At 47.6% G+C, this 20,334-nt stretch overlaps 1 protein-coding gene across 2 annotated transcripts in view; it reads right to left on the bottom strand.

Annotated features, from left to right (window-relative positions):
• The window catches only part of etv4 (ETS variant transcription factor 4), a 50,534-nt gene extending 31,256 nt beyond the window's left edge, over nt 1–19,278 (bottom strand). Inside the window, exons 1-4 of one of the 2 annotated variants that reach the window (XM_083634591.1) lie at nt 19,140–19,278; nt 18,246–18,336; nt 17,903–17,950; nt 9,015–9,068 (exon numbers count right to left, since the gene is read on the bottom strand). In XM_083634591.1, coding sequence (XP_083490717.1) covers nt 9,015–9,068; nt 17,903–17,950; nt 18,246–18,336; nt 19,140–19,196 — 250 coding nt within the window. In that variant the 5' untranslated portion in view covers nt 19,197–19,278. Of the gene's footprint in view, nt 1–9,014; nt 9,069–17,902; nt 17,951–18,245; nt 18,337–18,723; nt 18,846–19,139 lie in introns of those variants that run through there. The other variant, XM_083634592.1, reaches the window with a different exon arrangement.
• Nucleotides 19,279–20,334: the final 1,056 nt, after the last annotated feature.

Below are 20,334 nucleotides of genomic sequence, written 5' to 3'. Positions count from 1 at the left end.
CAACCACCCCTAAACTGACACAAATTAGACCACGCACCCCCATTTGATACGTTTTTGTCATGGTCCCGAGCCTCCCCATCTAATACGATTTTTGGTTTTAGATGTTTTATTACAGAAAGTGTATGAAACCTATGCCCAAAAATAGTCAGAATCAATTGAGTATAGATGTCATTGTGTTGTGTTGTGTTGTGTTGTGTTTTGTGTGTATTGCTGGAATTATAGTCCAAATAAATGATCTGGGGACAACCTGGAACCCCCTCAAGGACCCCTGGGGGTCCTTGGACCCCCCTTTGAGAACCACTGTGCTAGAGTATTGTAAATTCCTTCTGCTATTCACAAGGATAGGATTGGGGAGAACACACACAAAACGTCCATCTCTTCCACAACCTCCGAATGCTCCAGAGACAGTCTGTACTTCTGCCCATTAACATTCGGCCAGAGGAAGTGGTCATCTGCCAAAGAAAAAAAACAGCGCTTCACTGGAAGGAAGTTCGATATTCGACTAATCACGACACGTGTAAACAAAACCGAGGCAGGTGATTGGACTAATCACGACACGTGTAAACAAAACCGAGGCAGGTGATTGGAGAAATGTGCAGATGTCCCGCCTTGAGCGGAACATCCGTTTTGACCAACTTTGCCCCTCCATGAAGCAGTACAGATGAGTAGATGATAGATGGTACAGATGTACTTGGTTCAGCTCTGACTGGAAGCCACCGTGCAGAGTGGTTAGCACTGTTGCCTCACAGCGAGAAGGTCCGGGGTTCGAACCCCGGTCCGTCACAGGTGATTTCTGTTTGGAGTTTGCATGTTCTCCCTGTGTTCATGTGGGTTTCCTCCAACCATCAAAAATACATGTATGTTAGAGGTGTGTGTGTGTGTGTGTGTGTGTGTGTGTGTAGGGACAATAGTTGAAAATTAGCTGTCTGGCACCTTTACATTAACGTGCATTGTCAGGAGAAATGGAAATTGGACAAGATATTTTTATTTATTTATATATTTATTTATTTTCATAAACATGTGTCATGATTGGTCAAATACCATCAAAGTTCCTTCCGGTCTGAAGCTGTTTTTTTTCTTTTCTTTGGAAGATGTCAACTTCCTCTGTCCACATTGTAACGGGCTGAAGTCCAGACCGTCTCTGGAGCATTTGAAGACTGTGGAAGAGATAGACTTGTCTTGAGAGACTAGATCCTTGGCAACAACAAGGGACGCCCACAAGTAACGTGATCGCTAAACGTTCTGATCTCGCACGGGGTTTTTCCCCATTGTCCACTTCACTTCCAGTTGTGCCGCATTGGCTTTTTATAAATGGTCATTGACCAATCATAAATCTCCCTCGCCCATTGCTGTTTTAGTGGACCCGTACAATACATCCCCTGTCCCGGGACGCGTGCAGCGAACGGGGCGTCCCATCACAGGCGATGGGGGGGATGTAATTAATCTGGCACAATATTGACTCCCCACTCGCAATCCCTCGGCCCCCAATATAGCTGTCCCCTCTCAATGTTTAATGTAGCGATCGATCCACCCCCACGCTGTTACTGAAATGATATAATGAGCCCACCAGGGTATCGTGGAAGGGAAGGAGTGTGTGTGTGTGTGTGTGTGTGTGTGTGTGTGTGTGTGTAGACTTGCACGTGCCTCCAAAGTGCATATGTGTTTGTGTGTGAATGCGATGCCTGTGTGTTGCGTTTAGAGGGCGGACTCGGCCTTATCAGAGTGAGATAACACACTAACAACACAGAAAGGCCCGGGAGTGAGATAACACACTAACAACACAGAAAGGCCCGGGACACCTTGCTCTAAATTATCGGCGCACATGCCTCATCCGCAGATCTTCCTGCTCGCCCAATCGCTCCTCGCGATCTCCTCGCTCTCTCCTCGCTCTCTTCTTCTTCTTCTTCTCCTCCTTTCTCTCGCTCAATCCCCTCGATTGGGATCTGGCACGCAGGCACGTTTGACCCCCTTTTACCCCTCTCTCCTTCCCATATCTCCCTCCATCCTGATTTATCTGTGCTTTATCTGTATCTATCCATCCATCACGCCCCCTCCATCTCCTCCTCCTCTCCTGGATGGGTGAGGATCGATACCGCCATACGCTGGCTCTCAACTCGCTACACACCTACTGGCCTGTGTCAGCAACTTAGTATAGGTCCAGCCTGCAACCACCTCCTCCACTCGTGTGTGTATGTGTGTGTGTGTGTGTGTGTGTGTGTGTGTGCACGCGCGTGTGTGTGTGTGTGTGTGTGTGTGTGTGTGTGTGTGTCTGTGTGTGTGTGTGCGTGTGTGTGTGTGTGGACTAGAGCTGGACGACATAGTTGAAATGAATATCATGATAATCATGAGAATTTTTTATGATATGGATGGATATCCATACCATCCGACCCTTTCAGCTTATCCAAAACGCTGCTGCCCGTCTGGTGTTCAACTTACCTAAATTTTCTCATGTCACTCCCCTTTTTTGCGACCTTCACTGGCTTCCCATCCTGGCACGCATCAGGTTCAAGACACTGGTGCTGGCCTACCGGTCAGTTCACCGGTCAGCCCCGCCATATCTGCAATCTTTGGTAAGTTTCCAAACTTTGCATCGCTCCCTCCGCTCCTCTACCTGTCCAGCTCGCCTTGCCCCTCCATCACTACGTGGGCCCGGAGGTCGCTTGTCCCGATCGCAACTTTTTTCCTCACTGGCACCTCAGTGGTGGAACGAGCTTCCCCCCTCGATCAGAATGGCCGAATCACTGGCAATTTTTCGTCGGAGACTAAAGACCCACCTTTTCGGCCTACACCTGGGCCTTTCTGAACCTTAACCATTTCTTAAACGCTCACATGCTGCTAGCTACGCCCCTGACTATTTTTTACATTATTTGTATCCCCATAAGGTGTTACTCTAGTTCAGGATAGACCAGGATATTTGACTCTTATTGATTGTATTACATGCTTTTTACTACACTACGTTCTTATATTTATTACTTTCAACTGTTCTGTGTATTTCTTGTGTATTCTGATGTGATGTGATGTTGTAAGTCGCTTTGGACAAAGGCGTCTGCCAAGTGCAATAAAGTAAAGTAAAGTAAAGATAATATATGACGATATGGCTCACATGAATGAAATCACGTTAAATAATCAAATGAATGTTAATCAATGTTCATCATATTGAACCGAATGGTAATATTTGGTTCGATGTCTAAAACTAAACTGAACTTTTCACATAATATTCATCTGGGTAGATTCCCTGCCTGCCAAGACCAGGGTCACAAGTTCAAGCCCTCATCATGTTACCTCCGGCTTTGGCCGGGCGTCCATACAGGAACAATTGGCTGTGTCTGCGGGTGGGAAGCTGGATTAAGGGTGTGTCCTGGTCGCTGCAGTAGTGCCTCCTCTGACCGGTCGGGGGCACCTGTTCAGGGGGGGAGGTGAATTGGGGGGAATAGCGTGATCCTCCCACACATTACGTCCTGCAGGTGAAACTCCTCGCTGCCAGGTGAAAAGAAGCGGCTGGCGACTGCACATGGAGCGGAGGAAGCATGTGCTAGTCTACAACCTTCCCCAGATCAGTAGAGGGAGTGGCGCAACGATCGGGACACCATAGCAGCGAATTGGCCAAGTACAATTGATTGAAAACTTGATCAAATATATATATATATATATATATATATATATATAGGCTATATATAAAATGTGCTTGTTCTCATCTCATGGACTGGCGGAAAACACAGTGAGATCCAAGAATTACTGTCAGCCAAGAAAATAGCGAAAACAGGCAGTATGTTCTAAATGGACTTCACAGAGTGAGTGAGTGAGTGAGTGAGTGAGTGAGTGTGAGTCTCTGTGAGAGTGTGTGTGTTTGTGTGCGCGCATGTGTGTGTGTGTGTGTGTGTGTGTGTGTGTGTGTGTGTGTGTGTGTGTGTGTGTGTGTGTTGTGATCGCTTCAAGTCCAACTACTGTTATTTTTAGGGGCCCGCTCCACTGTTCCCCCTTGCTCGCTTTCCAAAGAGAAAACATTCCAGCTGTAGCGAACGTTACAGCGGAGCCCTCCCTCTGGAGTACACACACACACACACACACACACACACACACACACACACACACACACACACACACACACACACACACACACACACACACACACACACACACACACACACACACACACACACACACACACACACACACACACACACACACACCTCCCCTCTCTCTCCTGTAATAAAACACACACTGACGTCCATTCACAAAGCTATGCTGCTGACACTGGGCCGCGCTGCCTGCCTGCCTGCCTGCTTGCCTGCCTGTCTGTCTGCCTGCCTGCCTGTCTGCCTGCCTGCCTGTCTGCCTGTCTGCCTGTCTGTCTGTCTGTCTGTCTGTCTGTCTGCCTGCCTGTCTGCCTGTCTGCCTGTCTTCCTGCCTGTCTGCCTGCCTGCCTGTCTGTCTGCCTGTCTGTCTGCCTGTCTGTCTGTCTGTCTGTCTGCCTGCCTGTCTGCCTGCCTGCCTGTCTGCCTGTCTGCCTGCCTGCCTGTCTGTCTGCCTGCCTGCCTGCCTGCCTGCCTGCCTGTCTGCCTGCCTGTCTGTCTGTCTGCCTGCCTGCCTGCCTGCCTGCCTGTCTGTCTGCCTGCCTGCCTGCCTGCCTGTCTGTCTGTCTGCCTGCCTGCCTGCCTGCCTGTCTGTCTGTCTGCCTGCCTGCCTGCCTGCCTGCGGCCCCCTGGCTTTGACAGGACTGTTCTGAATCAACACGGAGAACGACTGCTTTACTTCCCCACTGGAGGCTGTTTAAACGCCTATTACACTGAGCGCCTGGCCTTTACAAAGCAACGTTCATTGAATTTGATCGGCAGACGACTAAATAATGTCATAAACTAGCAATACGCCTGTTTTTTTATCCTTTATTCTGGACTAAGGGAAATAGCTCCTTCATCAGGAAAAATAGCAAAAAAAAAAAAATCCTTTGGGGGTGAGACTCAAGTAAATTCTCTATAATTCTGCAGTCAGGTGAAGACTGGCTGCAGAGAAATAGGGCAGTTCCTCTCTTCGGTGTCGTTAGTGGTAGAATAACGTCCCCCCGTTTCATGAATGGAGGTTCACTCCCCTCGACTCAATGTGCTGCCTCAGCCAGTCTCTCACAACCAGCCCATTCATAAAACCGCGGGGCCGAAGTTTGTGTGTGTAGAGGGTGCGTGTTGGTGTGTGTGTATGCACACGTGTGTGTGTGTGTGTGTGTGTGTGTGTGTGTGTGTGTGTGCGTGTGCGTGTGTGTAGGTGGATGAGTGGCTGTCAAGAGAAATCACCCATTCACTTAAGAGAAATCAGCCATTCACGCATAAGCACAAATGTGTGGCAGATAGAGAGCGCACAAACCCTGCAACAAACGCAGTCATTGAAGACGGCTCGCCTCCCCGGAGCGAGCGGTGTGTTCAGGCACCTGGCACTTTTTTTGGTGTGTGCGCACTTTGTTGCATAGCAGCTGTATTTTGGAAAGCGGAGAACACAGCGCCGCATACTTCTCTTTTCAGGGGAGGAGGGGGGGAGGTTCTGCTCGCCCCGCTCCCTGCGCTCCACACACAGCCTGGCCTGATCGGGCCGGTTCTGATCCAACGTGAGCAGGGGGAGAGAAAAAACAAGCCAAACAAGAGAAAGGCTGTGAATCCATGACAGAGCAGCAGAACTCTCACAGCCAGAGAGAGAGACGCACTGCTGCTGGGAGGATTTGGACCGAACTCACTGGAACATTTCCCCCTTTTCTTTATTTTTTCCCCACATTTCTTTCATTCTTTCTTTCGATGTTTTCCCCTCCTTTACTCGTCTCACACCTTCCTCTTTCTGTCATTGTATTTTTCCTCTCTGCCCCTCTCTCTCTCTCTCTCTCTCTTTGTCTCTCTCTGCCTCTCTCTCTCTCTCTCTCTCTGCCCCTCTCTCTCTCTCTCTCTCTCTCTCTCTCTCTGCCTCTCTCTCTCTCTCTCTCTCTCTCTCTCTCTCTCTCTCTCTGAACTCGTCCTCTGACAGCACTGTAACGGCATTCTATAGCCACAACTTCCTATATAATTACCTGCAAGGCAGAAAGCTAAACAATCGTCCCACACAGCTCAGAAAGCGCTGGATTAGTTCACATCTTGGAACACTCAATGTGTAGAGTGAAGAGAGAGAGAGACAGAGAGAGAGAGAGAGAGAGAGACAGAGACAGAAGAGAGAGGGAGAGAGACAGAGAGAGAGAGAGAGAGAGAGAGAAAGGGGAAAGGGGGGTGTCCAGCTTTTTAAATTCGGCTTAGTTTGTACAGACACAGGAAGGGAGGGAGGGGTTTGGAGTATCCACTTGGAGAGGAGGGGGCGTCAGAAAGGGGGATCTGTAGTACTGTAGGGCTTTTTTATGAATGAAGACTTGAAGGAGAGAGCAGCGCAGGAGAGAGAGAGAGAGAGAGAGAGAGGAGGGGGGGGAGGGGGGAGGGGGGGAGGGGGAGGCACACTTCCTCTTACGGAGAGAAGAAAATTTATGAATGGGTCACATCTCTCGGGCTGCTCCGAGTGTAAACAACATACTTGGACAAAGCTCTCCGCACAAGCCGTGCCTCGGCGGACGGACGTCGCGCGTCAGGCCTCTCATTCAGCGTGTCCAAGTGAACAATGTTAGGACATGTTTTAGGCTGTTTTAACACTAAAGTGGGACAACTTTGGAACATGAAAGGATTTAAACCATGTGCTGAAATGTGACTGAACCCACCCCCCTCACCTCCACCCCACCCCCCTCACCCCACCCCACCCCCCTCACCTCCACCCCACCCCACCCCCGAAGGTGCTGTCTACTCTGTCAGCCTCCAAAATCAAACGTATCCCCTCTCGCTAGCTGGGCACGGGATGGAAGCCACCACGTTTTGAGGCCTGTCTGTTGTCCCCATGCATGCATGGTCGATCACATTATAGTTCCAGGGAAAAGTATGGTGCGCTGTTATCACCGATGGCTCAATTAGCCTTAAACACACACAGGCACGGTCAGCGAGTACATAAAAAGTTGCGTGTTGACATAACCTTCCCTCAATGGCGGCCTAGCGCTCGTTAGCTGTGAACCGAGGGAGAATGGACGAGAGATAGATTTACCAGATGTGCAGGTATTGCACAACAACAACCCCTGGTCTCCCCTTTTGCCCCCCCTCCTTCTTGATCTCTAGCATTTCAACATGTCCCAATGCCCCCCCCCCCCCATCTCTCTCTCTCTCTCTCTCTCTCTCTCTCTCTCCCTCTCTCTCTCTCTCTCTCTCTCTCTCTCTCTCCCTCTCTCTCGCTCTCTCTCTCTCTCTCTCTCGCTCTCTCTCTCTCTCTCTCTCTCTCTCTCCCCGTCAACACCACACCCATGCAGGTAACGACCTGACTCAGTAAACAACAATGTTTAATTTTACCCGGGCGCCTTTTTCAATACAAGCCTCAATTATATTCTGGTCACCTGGGATTACAGCTCTGCTTTATGCTTTTTTTCTTGTCTGCGCCGGAGTTTCCAAAACATGTGAGTCACCTGTTTGTAGCGCTACAATACACACGGAGAGAGAGGGTGTCGACGGAACTATATTTGGCATGGGAAAAGATAAGCCATTTATATAAAGCCACGCTGGCGCCTTCAATACCCCCCCCCCCCCCCACCCTACAGGATCAACCACAAACAAACACACAGATGAATATATTGATATATTGATGATTATATTGATGGATATATTTATAGAGGCTTGTCAACTTCAATTTCCCATCACTCGAAGTTGAATAGAGATGCTCCAACTGGACCGTGTGGCTATTGAGTGTGAACAGCATGGGACTGCGAGCAGCAGCGGGGACGCTGTCTGTCAACGCAGGAGTGTCTCGGGCCGCGTATAAGTGAACTGCCCATCAAACCCAAGCCCCCCTGACCCCGCGCATCATACCCGGGTCAACCGTTAGCGGAGGCCCCGGCAGCTGATTGGCTGACAGGCCCCTGGGGGTTAAGTAGACATGACCCCCTGCGTGGCCCCGGGTTCAGCTCCACATCCTCCTCCTCATTGTTGGCCAAACTAGACGAGGACAATGTCCCGTGGGGGGCGGGGCATGTGTGTCACCGCCGCCACAGGGCACAAGTGTCACTCCCGGGATCACCCGTTTGTGACACCGTGTTTACGCACGGGATAGGTGGTGGCGGGTTTGAATGGGAGGACATGCCATTGACTGGGCTTGACAGCTGTCAGTTTTTGCTTTTGGGATGAGACGATTGGTCGAGGCACTGCGGGGTTCTCTTGAAGTCACTATGTTCAACTATCCCCAGTGTCAGTGTCATTAAGGAAGGAGACGCCTGTTGGAGCAGAGAGTGTTTGTAGAGCGCTCACTCTCCCACACGGATCCTGAGTCATTGTTGAGACGCACAAACGAGAAAGGGAAACCCATTCAAATAGCAGCCGCTCAGTTGTGCGGCCCAGGAATTTGCTTTCCCATTTTACACCTTCCGATCTGCACAAAGGGCCATCTTTGTACCTGCAGCCTGAATGATCTTTTACTGGTTTCCTGGGCTGGGACCCATTCAGCTTTTCAAAGCCATGCAAATGCCCTGTGCACAATGCTGCCATCCAAACACACTTCATGTTGACTGGGTCATTAGGGCCTTCTGTCTGTCTGCAAGGCTTTGCAAGGCAAAGAGATTACTGTAACATCAGCAAGTGACAGTAACCACGCCCAGGTGACAGTAACCACGCCCAGGTGACAGTAACCACGCCCAGGTGACAGTAACCACGCCCCCCAGGCCTCTGGCTCTGGCACGTTCACAAGCCAAATCTGACCCCTGACCCCTGACCCCATACCGCGGCTTTCGCCCTCACTACTTTCTCATAAGCGCACACACTTAGGGCAAGCGCACACGCACGCACGCACGCACGGACACGCACGCACGCGCACGCACGCACACACACGCACACGCACACGCACACACACACACACACACACACACACACACACACACACACACACACACACACACACACACAGAGAGAGAGAACACTTGAATTGGTACTCACAGTTCTCAGAATGGAAGTCAGGAACAAACTGCTCGTCGCTGTCAGGAACCTGAGCTGAAATTAGAAGATAAAAAAAGGCGATCATTATTTAGCTGTTAGATTTTAGAGCAAGTCTCTGTGTGTCTCTCTCTCTCTGTGTCTCTGTCTCTCTCTCTCTCTCCTCCTTGGGCTTGAAACCCGAGTCATGGCAGCCGGGCCCGGCCTCACTCTGAGCGACCTTCACCTCAGAACTTGTGCAGTGTGCCAGCACTTTCCTGATCCACAGATCAATGAGCAGAGTCAAGCTACTGAACGGCAACACAGATCTCCTGCCGGCCTGGTTTCATGTGGAATTTAACATCTCATGGTAAGGCTGACCTTTGACTTCAGCTTACAGATTTCAGCCAATGAAAAGCGGACATCTTGGCCCCATAACCATAATAAATATTTACAGTTTCACTAGGACAAGCAGACTATAGGTTGATCATCAGAACAGTAAATATTGGTTCTGAAACATGAATAGTGGTCTGAGTTGATGCCTGTACACTGACCTTACACCAAAATACTTTTCAAACGACTTCACTATGTCGCAGACGAATGGCCAATGTCGGGATGAAATCACGAGATTTGCTGGAGTTGTGGCACACTCCCGATAAAACTCATGAGCTGTTTGAACTCGGTCTTCCTCTTGTCTTGACGTTCTGACAAAATCAAACGTGTTTAAAATTATCGGGAGTCTTTAGCCTTGAATCATGCAGATAGTGTAGTAGTTCAATGACGTGAACATTGCCAGTGTGCCGTAAGAGTCACGCTGGACCAGGCCCGGTTCTACGGCGGTGCAAGAGCATGCATTGCACTTTCTCAGTTTAATAGTTTGCACCCTCAAATTAAATTTGAATAATAGGCTCACAGACGGCCGATATTACTGTACTTCAAAGTTATTATTTTCACCTATTTCATTTGAATATCATAAACCTCATCCCCACTAAATCCAGCCATTTTGTTCTGGAAGCGGGCCTGTGCTGGAGAGAGTTGCTGTCACTCATACAGACTTAACTATTGAATCAAGCTGGTGGTTGCACCAGCTGACTGAGAGGTAAAGTCTGTGTAGGAAATGTAAACAATATTTTGGGGGCAACTTTTGCCCCACTGTCTAAAAAATGGGGGCATTTACCAAATTTTGGGGGGCACTTAAAAAAAAGTAATTTGTGCATCAAGTTTAGGGTTGCCACGGGTCTTGAAAGTACTTGGAAATCCTTGGATTTAAGAAAAAATAATCAAGAACTTGCACTCCGTCATCTCAAAATTCACCTATGATAAAAAAAAAAAGATATGTCATCAGTAGTGCTGGGCCAAGTTATACTTTCTTCCTATCTATTCTACAGTATCACTCTCGCTGCATAGGCTACAAGCATACAGCCATTTGCTGATCGCCGAGCTCTCATTGGCTGTCGTGCTCTCTCGTATGATCGCTGAGCTCTCATTGGCTGTCGTGCTCTCTCGTATGATCGCTGAGCTCTCATTGGCTGTCGTGCTCTCTCGTAGGCGTTCTTAGCTCAACTATGCAGCTGGTCGTCTAGGTCACCTGCGGTGGCTACATTTTTGTTTTCATCTCTTTTTTTCCCCAGGCTTCATTGCTGGAAAACTGCTTGAAAAGTCCTTGAAATGTATCATTACAAAACAGTGGCAACCCTGAAGCTGCTAAAGTGTCATGTGAACAACAGCAGCACTGTTTGTGTGAGCGTGTTCTTCTTCATTGTCTTCTTCTGGCAAACAGCTTGCCGGTGCCGACCGAGTGTGTGCTAGAGACGGAAATGGACATTTAATGAATTGAATGTAAATAAAATTATCCAAATCTTGGGGGCAATTTTTACGTTCACGGTTTTTAGGGGCATTCTGAGATATCTTGGGGGCATTTTTGCTCATTTCCTACACTGGGTAAAGTCGCATTTCCCCTTCCAATACGCATCCCTTCTACCAAACCAGTCAGACATCTTCACCCTGACCTGACCTGCAGCGGCCATTTTGGAAACATGTAAGTCTGTAAAACTAGCCACTTTGTGTCTATTTCCATCGTAGAACGCGAGACAGACTAAACAGGCTGTTCTGGCTAAACGAGTGAGGAAATGTGTCAAGTGGCTGTGTGACCAGCCAGCTACATTGTTGCGACTTAATTCTCTCTGTGCCCAACTGAAGTCGTTGAGCAAATCGCTCTTTAAAGGGGGACTAACCCCCTAGATATGTATTAGAACAGTGATTTGAAAATACCTATGGAAAAAACCAAGAAATGACATATGCTCTTGTCTATACTGGACTCTTTGGCTGTGTTGAAGTCCAGATTTTTTTTCGGAAATCGACGCCATTACAGTTTGCCTATTGCCTCAAAAATAATTTATTTGAGAGGGGCCATATCTGTATAAATATCAACAATTAGCCAACGCTGGTGGCCTGTATGGAAAGAGCTTTGCTCAAAATGGTTGAAAGTTATATCAATTTGGTAATTCAGTGGCGAACTAGAAATTTAATTATTTTTCTGCATGTAACTCTATGGCAGTGTGTTGAACTACGTTACGAGAGCAAAGTGGCATGGGCTCGTTACAGCAGCACACCGCACAATACGACAAACCCCCCGTTCTGGGGTAACACAATGCGAGATTTCTCTACGTCATTCCCTCGTCCAAGTTGCCATATAGTCCCTTTTTCATTTTAGTTTGGGGGCTTTTCGTGATTGTTGTTAAAAGTTGTGCAAAAGTTTTTTCCTCTCAGCGCAGTGCAGGCTGCCTGCGCCTCCTCCCTCCTGCCAGACCCCGGCTGGCGAAACAGCATGGGGCGAAACAGCATGGGGCGCTTGTAACCTCACGGAGCAACAAACAAACAGACAGAAATAGCTGGTGTGCGATTTAGAGAATACAGTCTGAGATTGGGTACAGGATTGAGGGAATCCCGCATCTGTTTGCGAAGGTGCGACTGGACAGGACGCTTTTCACAGACAGGCACAGTAGTCGGAGCGAGGCGAGTGTCTACTCAGGGCAGAGCTGCAGATCTCTCCGCCTCCTCCGCGCATTCAGTCTGTCCAAAATCATTACCGATATAATCTCAGTAGGAGGGATGCAGGGAAATGATAGTAGCCGATGTGTTTAGAGAAGCTTTGTCACGTTGTCACGTCGTAGTATAGCGTTATATTTTACATGTGCGCTAAACTGCGACCATATTTGTTTGCGGAAATATCAGACTGCTCTCTCTACTCAGAGCACAGAGAGCTCTGCTCTGCTGCGCGCGCCCGCGGAGCTTGGGGCTCGTCCATGTAACAGTACGACTCTCGCCTGCCTGGGCTGGAGACAGTAGCTTGCAACTCGGACTGATAATATAAACATCATCATTCGAGCTTATCCAGGTAAGATATCAATAAAGTAATGACACATTCAGCGGGAAACTAACTATAATTAAGACATGTGCCAACTTTGACGACGTTTGGTTCAGTATTTTAAGAGCAAACTTCAATAAGAATAGGCTTGGAGTTCTGAGGAGCCGAAAGGGTACAGGGGGGGTAGGGGAGTAATTATCTTGAAATCCCATAGTCTTTGGGGACAACCTGACGTCAGGTTGTACCAAATATCCCATTCATTTGAGAAAAAAAAAAAAAGCACTGTTTGACCCTTAGGGGCGCTTATGCCAGGTATGCTGCTGAAAAATGATACAAATGGTCAAATGGCAACAGTTTGGTGTCAAATGTGGAAATTCTGACCAGAATTCTTCACACATCACCCCCAAAGTCATATATATTGGTTAAAAGCTGAAAAAAAGTGTTTTGGAGGTTAGTTCTCCTTTAAGGTCAAACTTGGAAGCGGCTACAGAGAACAAGGCGACCACAGAGCAAAAGGCAAGAAGGAGAAGTGGGGGTGAAGCGGGTGAAACAAGATCAAGTGAAGGTTAAAGCACTTCTTAGATCTTTTTGTCACATGGCCATTTATCTATAGTGAATTAATGATGCGTTTTCCACAGCAGCTCTTAATCACCGAGCAAAAGACGTGATCTCACTACATCTCTCGTTAAGTAGTCACCGTTACGCATACGGTTCATATCGACCTATATCGGTTTGAATCATGCTCCGATGCATTGGCATTCCTCAGTGCGTGTCAGTCAGAAACAATATACAGCCAGCTTACAGTAAATACTGATTTTTAAAAATAGATAAGTCAATATACAGATATAGTATGTGTGTACATGCATTACTTTGATCGGAGATACAATTACCAAGTGGTTTGCAGTAGATATACAATTTCCCAAAGTATCAATGGTCCCGATTAGGCGTTCCCTCATAATGAGGCTCATTCAGGCCCTGAACTGAATTAACGCAGTCAGTGATGCCGAGCCCAGGTGGTGCGCAGCTAGACAGACACTATTGTATGGCTCTTATTGTAGGAATCCCAACCCCATTCACAATTGTCCTTTTGGAGCTTTGGATTTTGCGTCACACAAACAGGTTAGAAAAGACCCATCATTCCACTGCCAACGCCCCAATAGGGGTGAGGGGGTCAAATGCACCCATTGAGGCATGAGCACACTGGCATTTGATTCGCTATCCACGGATTAATGACCTAACCCTCAATTTAGAGCGGAGCCAGGCGGTGTAGGAATTTAGCCAGGGGCAAGGGCAAAAAAACGCCCCAATAAATCTCAGGATGCCCCTAAAAGCCATGATCCAGGGGCAAAAATTGCCCCCAAGATTTTGACAATTTCCCTTTTGATTCAATTTATTTAATTTCCATGTCCATCTCTAACACACTCGGCACCTGCAAGCTGGTTGCCAGAAGAAGACGGCGAAGAACACACTCACACACACAGCGCTCTTGTTCACACTTTATGCACTAATTACTACTTTTTTTTTAAGTGCCCCCCCAAATTTTGTAAATGCCCCCAGTTTTGAGACAGTTGCCCCAAAAATATATATTTTAAATTTCCTACACTGGAGCCAGGGCTAGCAACCTTTTCATCTGGCACCGCTCCAGCTCCACAAGAGGTTGTGGGTTCTGGGCTTTCTACAGTGTTTCCATCGTTTGGGAGTCCGGACTCACACTTACGTCATGGCACAAGCTAACTGGTAGGGAAAAGTTGATGGCTATCATTAAATATCATGGACCCAATCTGGGCCATAATGGCCAACAAAAACAAAATGGCATCACTTCACGTCGCGCGCACACGTGTCCCCACGGCATCCTTTGTTCACTACGATTGTGCGGTGCGAGCTAGCTGAGGTGATGACTCCAAAAGCTATTTTCTGTAGCATTTCAATCAAAACGGAGGCATAAGCAAGATGACTTCCTTGTAAGAATCGCCGCACTTCTGCATTTCTCTCTAAAAGTGGAAGGTTCTCAGAGTCCACAGCGGCCGTTACGGTGACAAGTGACCTCACCCAGGCCGAGCAAAAGCCCCAACGTCTAGTGACAAGTGACCTCACCCAGGCCGAGCAAAAGCCCCAACGTCTAGTCCCACATTCAACCTCTCTCACTTCGCCCACTATGGCTTGAAGAGCATGAAACACAGCACGGAGAAAAGCCAAACGGAGAGAGAGAGAGAGCACGAGAGAGAAGGAGAGGGGGAAAAGAGGAAATCAGAAATTCAAATCCACTTTCTTCCTGTGCAGAGGAAACCGGATGACGGCGTTTTGGAGCATGTTCAGATAAATGACATTGATTTCTTATATAATGCCGCATCCTGTGGCTTTACTATATACAGTAATATTATTACCCCCTTTTAACTTTTCACTCTTTTGCCCCCGAGGAGGAGAATAAAGACAGAGCAGAGGCCAGTATTTATTTAGTCCTCCATCCAGATCAAACAATCAATCATTTCCACTCGTTTCAACATGTCCAAGATGGAACATGCTGGACCCCATCACTCGAGGTCGAGGAAGAGGATGTCGGAGCGTCAGACAAGATGACAACCCTGGTGCCTAGGAGGGCGTGTGCGTGTGCGTGTGTGTGTGTGTGTGTGTGCGTGTGTGTTGTGTGCCTGTGTTGTGTGTGATTATGTGATTTGGGGCACTTGTCTATGTGAGCATGCATGCATGTGTATCTGATGCGCTTCCCGAAACACCTCGTCAGTCGGGGGCTTTGAGATGCAAGTCAGCACACGACGAAGGCGAGTGCGTCGGTACGAGCGCAGACGCATGTTTCCTCCCAGGCACCTTCAATGACTTTTTCTTTTTTTTTTCTCTCAGTGGGAGATCCTGGGCGGAGCCACAGGCAACCTCAGTCCTATAAACCTGAAGGCCAATGAGACAAGATGTGACAAGCTACTGAACTCTTGCCATTCACTGTCTCTCCCCACCCCCACCCCCCCCCCCCCCCTCGAGCTACCCAGTTTTTACAATCTTGGTGAATCCCTCACAACTGCAATCAGTCATGATATGGTCTTTAATTAATGCAACAGGAAAGGAGAGGTCTTAGCCAGCTTTAAAACAAGCCAGTACTTAGGGTTAAATAACACTTAGATAAAGTTACATTTCCATCTTCCAGTTCTCTCCCTCTTTAAAAAAAAAACTTGCTCGCCAACCTGGTCGCCAGAATGAAATGTCGGCATTGTATACATTTTTGTAAACCACTGATAGGATATCATGTTAACTTTTTTCTGATTTTTCCCAATTTTCTCCCCAATTATACTTGGCCAATTTATCCCCATGCTGCCCTATTGGCTGCCCCGGTCGCTGCTCCACCCTCTGCCGATCTGGGGAGAGCCGTAGACTAGCACCATGCCTCCTCCTCCGACACATGCGCAGTTGCCGGCCGCTTCTTTTCACCTGACAGGGGGGAGCTTCACCGGGGAGGACATACATAGCACACGCGGGAGGATCACGCTATTCCCACCAGTTCCCTTCCACCCCGAGCAGGCGCCCCCCCCCGACCGACCAGAGGAGGCGCTGGTGCAGCGACCAGGAAGAACATCACGTTTCTGAACCAAAAACATGTTGCATATCACATTTCTAGATCTATGCGTATAGCAACATTCTACACATCGGGAGGCCGTGAACACTTGCCTTTCACAGCGGAGGGCCGTGTGTTCGATCCCCGTGGTTTCCAAATTCTACATTTCAACCGTAGGTTACATTTCACGTCTTTGATATTTAAGTACCCAAACCATAACCCTAACCTTAACCAAGTTGTTTGAATTCCATCTCAACATAACACAACGTCGTTTGACTCGTTTTACACTGTGAATACAGGGTAAATGGCATTTTGAAGGATCTGACTTTGAAGCGAGACCCATTGTCGCCACCAGTTGTATTGGTATTGGCTCGGCCTTTGTCTTGCGAGGTGTGACGTGAACTTGCGGGTTTTGACACTGCATGAGAAAAGGTGAGGATCCTGAGGTGCATAGTAGCATTGTTTGCCTCACGCCATAAACAGGAGCTGTCCAGGGAGTATAGGCTGTATTTAAATACAGCCTTGTTGCTCAACTCAAGCAGGCGCAGCAGCCACTTCCTCAATGTGTCTGACTGCATGATCTGCTCCACTCCCCTGGTTAGCTGACCTGCTTTATAGATCACTCCCCCAGTCAATATTAAGGCCCCCCCGACGTGTGAAATCTGGGCCACAACACATGAAACCGTGTACGCAGTTATAGGTGGCAATTTCTCGTGCTCGGAAAAATAAGGATGAAATGCACTTTTCCCCATAACAACAGCTCTGTGAGTGACACACCCATACACCTATTTTCTCATTGCATGAGAACCGGGAATTTTACAGTAAGACTACCCCCCCTCCCCTCCCCTCCCCACCACAACAACCAAAACAAGACTTCATCGGCTCACCGCGGTTCACATTAGACTGGAAATGTCAAAACGGACGAACTTTGCCCTTTGACCCTCCACAGCAAAAGGACATCAAACCAAACTGACACGACAAATTCACACCTTTAGAGGTTGCAAGCCAGTTGTTTTTTCCTTGGCCGTTTCCAGCACATATATAGGGCCTATAACTGTCCGCCGGACTCTCTGCTCGCTCGGCTCCGGGGGTTAGCAAACATTACCAAACAGCTAATGAGTCATGCTTCAGTGTTGTTGTCCCGTCCCGGCTGATAATTGCCCCTATTAGTGCCGCACGTCATCATTGCACTTATAAAGTCTACTAGCTGACAATTGCCTCCGACTGTGGGGCTCCATTTCATCGCTATGTTGCCTTTTGAGTGACACAAGCCAAATACCCTGTTTGTTTGCATTGGCTGCAGGCTGGCACGCTCACTACATGCCAACACGGCCAAAATAGGACATGCTCAAAAAGCTAATAATGTCTCGTCTGTGTTCTCTCTAGCTGCACTTTTTCTTCTTCTTGTCTTTTTGTGTGTGTGTGTGTGTGTGTGTGTGTGTGTGTGTGTGTGTGTGTGTGTGTGTGTGTGTGTGTGTGTGTGTGTGTGTGTGTGTGTGTGTGCTGTTGTGTAGTTTATGAGCATGTGTGTTGCATCAGAACGTTTTTGCCTCCCGGTGAGAATCTTCACGGCAGCTTCGACCCCCCCTAAACGCAGCAGGTCACCTTCTTTTTTGTTTTTTACCTTTTTAGGACTGCTGCACTCTGCAGTGGACTTACATCCCACGCTTTCAAGTTCTAAATCGGCTACATAAATACGAGGAAAGATCTGAGCATTCACAGTCAATTCTGAAACCATGCTCAAATGCTGCATAGAAACTTTGGCAAAGGAATTTGCCAAAGCACTACATGTGTTCAATACCTATAACGTTCAGTGTGAATACAATAGAATAGAATTTCCCTTATTATTCATATTTCTCTGATCACCATATTTTCCAGACAGCCACATCATTCAGCCCTCATAATTGTTGCCATAAATAGGGATTGAACCATTAATTGGTGACAAGTACACATTAAAAAGAAATCCAGCCTGCAGGCAAGTCTCACCTTCTGTGAGCCATGTCTCTTGGAGTTGGCTTAAATCCTGGAAGAGGTCTGGGGAAAAAAGATAGGAAGAAAGAAATATTATAATTAGCACCATGTATAACATGAAAGATCCGTTAGTTCGACCATTACTCAGCAGTAGACCACTGCTTATTACAGTTACTACTACTGATGTGGTCAGAATGTGTCATATCATCTCTACAGTATGATCTGAATACAGTGCGATTTAACCGGCATTGCTGAGCTTGGTCGACTACTATGTAAACCTGATGTAAACCTGATATGTGACAGATAGTGTAAAGCTACTTGCAGCCATTGCGAGCTTTCTTCCAGCTCTTTACTTTACCTTCAGATTCCTGAGGGGGTAATTCCGTGTCCATGTATTTCCTTTTCGCTGCCATCAACAGTCTATTTAGGGCCCCATTTCCTTGCGACTTCTGCAGAACAGCAGAGATGTTAGACATGTGAAACAGAAAGTGAGAAACACACTCTCTAATGGCATGTCCAGTAAGGGACTGTCAGGACAGGTAATGCCATGTCTGCTATTATGGCCTGTGAGATCTAACCAAACTGATGCACTAACACCACCACCACCACCACCACCACCACCACCACCACCACCAACAACAACAACAACACCACCAACAACAACAACAACAACAACAACAACAACAACAACAACAACAATAAAAAAGTATTATGATGATGATGATATAATAATAATAATTATTATTATTATTATTATTATAACAATACTATAATTAGAATAATAAAAAAATAATGTAGAATATGTCATAAGGTAGAATGAGAGTCAATCAGCCTACTGCAGCTAGGTGAACAGCAAGCTCCTAACAGAACACACATTTCCCAGTTGTAGAGAGGCAATCTTGGAAAAACAAATGCGCTCTTTGCGCCTCTAGTAAAGTGACCATTTGGCACACACGCTGACACGTCCCTCAACCAAAGTAACCCATAGCGCAGCAAGTCGCTGACAAACATTGTAAAATGCAATATTCCCCAATGCTTTAGTTTGTGTTTTAGACTGCCGGGGGGATTTGTATGCTAGTTTTAAAGCGTACTGAGAAATAGTTTCCATCGCGCACACACACACACACAGCTGCTTCTTCAGCCAAAACTCGTGCAGGAGCGAGACGGAGGAGAAAGATTAAACCCGGTAGCCGAGTCACACAAAACTAGGCAAAAGCATGGAAGTTAAATGCAAGAGTTCATCCATACGTACATTTGCTAAAGTGTAAGGCACTTGCTGGTCCAAATATCCATCCATCTTATAATCCATCCGTTAACCGTTTGTGGTCATTTGGGCTGAGTTGAGTGGGATCCACGCAGCCTGCAGGGAGAGAGAGGGAGCGCTGCTTGTGAATGGAGCTGCGTGTGGAGGCTGCATGCATAATGAGCTCCATTCACAAAAAATGCCTGCCGAGGGGAAGTGATGGCGAGTGATTAGCCAGCGGGCTGCTGCCCTCTCTTTACCGCTACAAAGCTGTTTTCTTGTGTGTGTGACAGACAGCCCGTCACTTTAGCCACAAGATAGCAGGTAGACTCTATAGCCTCCCTCTTGTTCTATACTGAGAAATTATGCACTTTCCCTGTCAGAGCGTATTAAAAGGCACACTTATGTTTTGGTTTCTCTAAAACGGCTTATGTAATTAGAGTTCATGTGCTTTCGGATTTAAAAACATGACATTATGTCGCACGCATGCGGGCCGTAAAACTCGTATAAAACGTGTCTTATTTAGTTTGCTATATGTTTTTGTGCTTTTTGCCACTTTTACTTCTGTGTGACCCAAATTACCAGGCTACACTTTCAGTCCGGCCAACGGCTGTGAGGGGAAACTGTGGCTGAGCAGCGCAGCGTGAAAAGAAACAGATGTTGCGTTATTACAGTCAGGTGACGGCGGGCAACAAAAACCAAGCCAAAACCACCCATTTCGACGAGAATAACTTGACTTACGTGATTAGAATGAGTTTAAATGTGCAGTTGGGGGGTTACTTTTGAATGCCAGTGTGGCGCTGTCATTTCTGTAGCAGACAGACACGAGTGTTGATTTGGGGGAAATAGGAAGACTTGCCTTTCTTTCTCGGGCCAGAGGAGGCCGCTGATTGGTGGATTTCCTCTTTCAAGGGCTCGAATTTCTTGCCTTTGTCCCGATGAATAACACTGACTTATGAATGAAATCTCGGTTCCCTCCCTATGCGCCAATCAGCAACCCGATAGACCGGGTCCCTAGCAACCATGGGCGGAGCTTGCGCCGCCGCAGCCAATCTGCGCTCGACATTTTGCGGGCTTTTATACTGGATTTTCCAGTTGTTTTTCATTCACAAAAAGGGAGAGAGAGAGAAGGAGAGAGAGGGAGAGAGAGAGAGAGAGAGAGGGAAAGTTAGAAAAAACTTCCATTCATAAAAACCTGCCCCAG

This window comes from Poromitra crassiceps (assembly GCF_964638095.1).
Source record: "Poromitra crassiceps genome assembly, chromosome: 4".
NCBI lineage: Eukaryota > Metazoa > Chordata > Actinopteri > Beryciformes > Melamphaidae > Poromitra > Poromitra crassiceps.
This window is presented reverse-complemented; position numbering and strand designations above follow the sequence as displayed.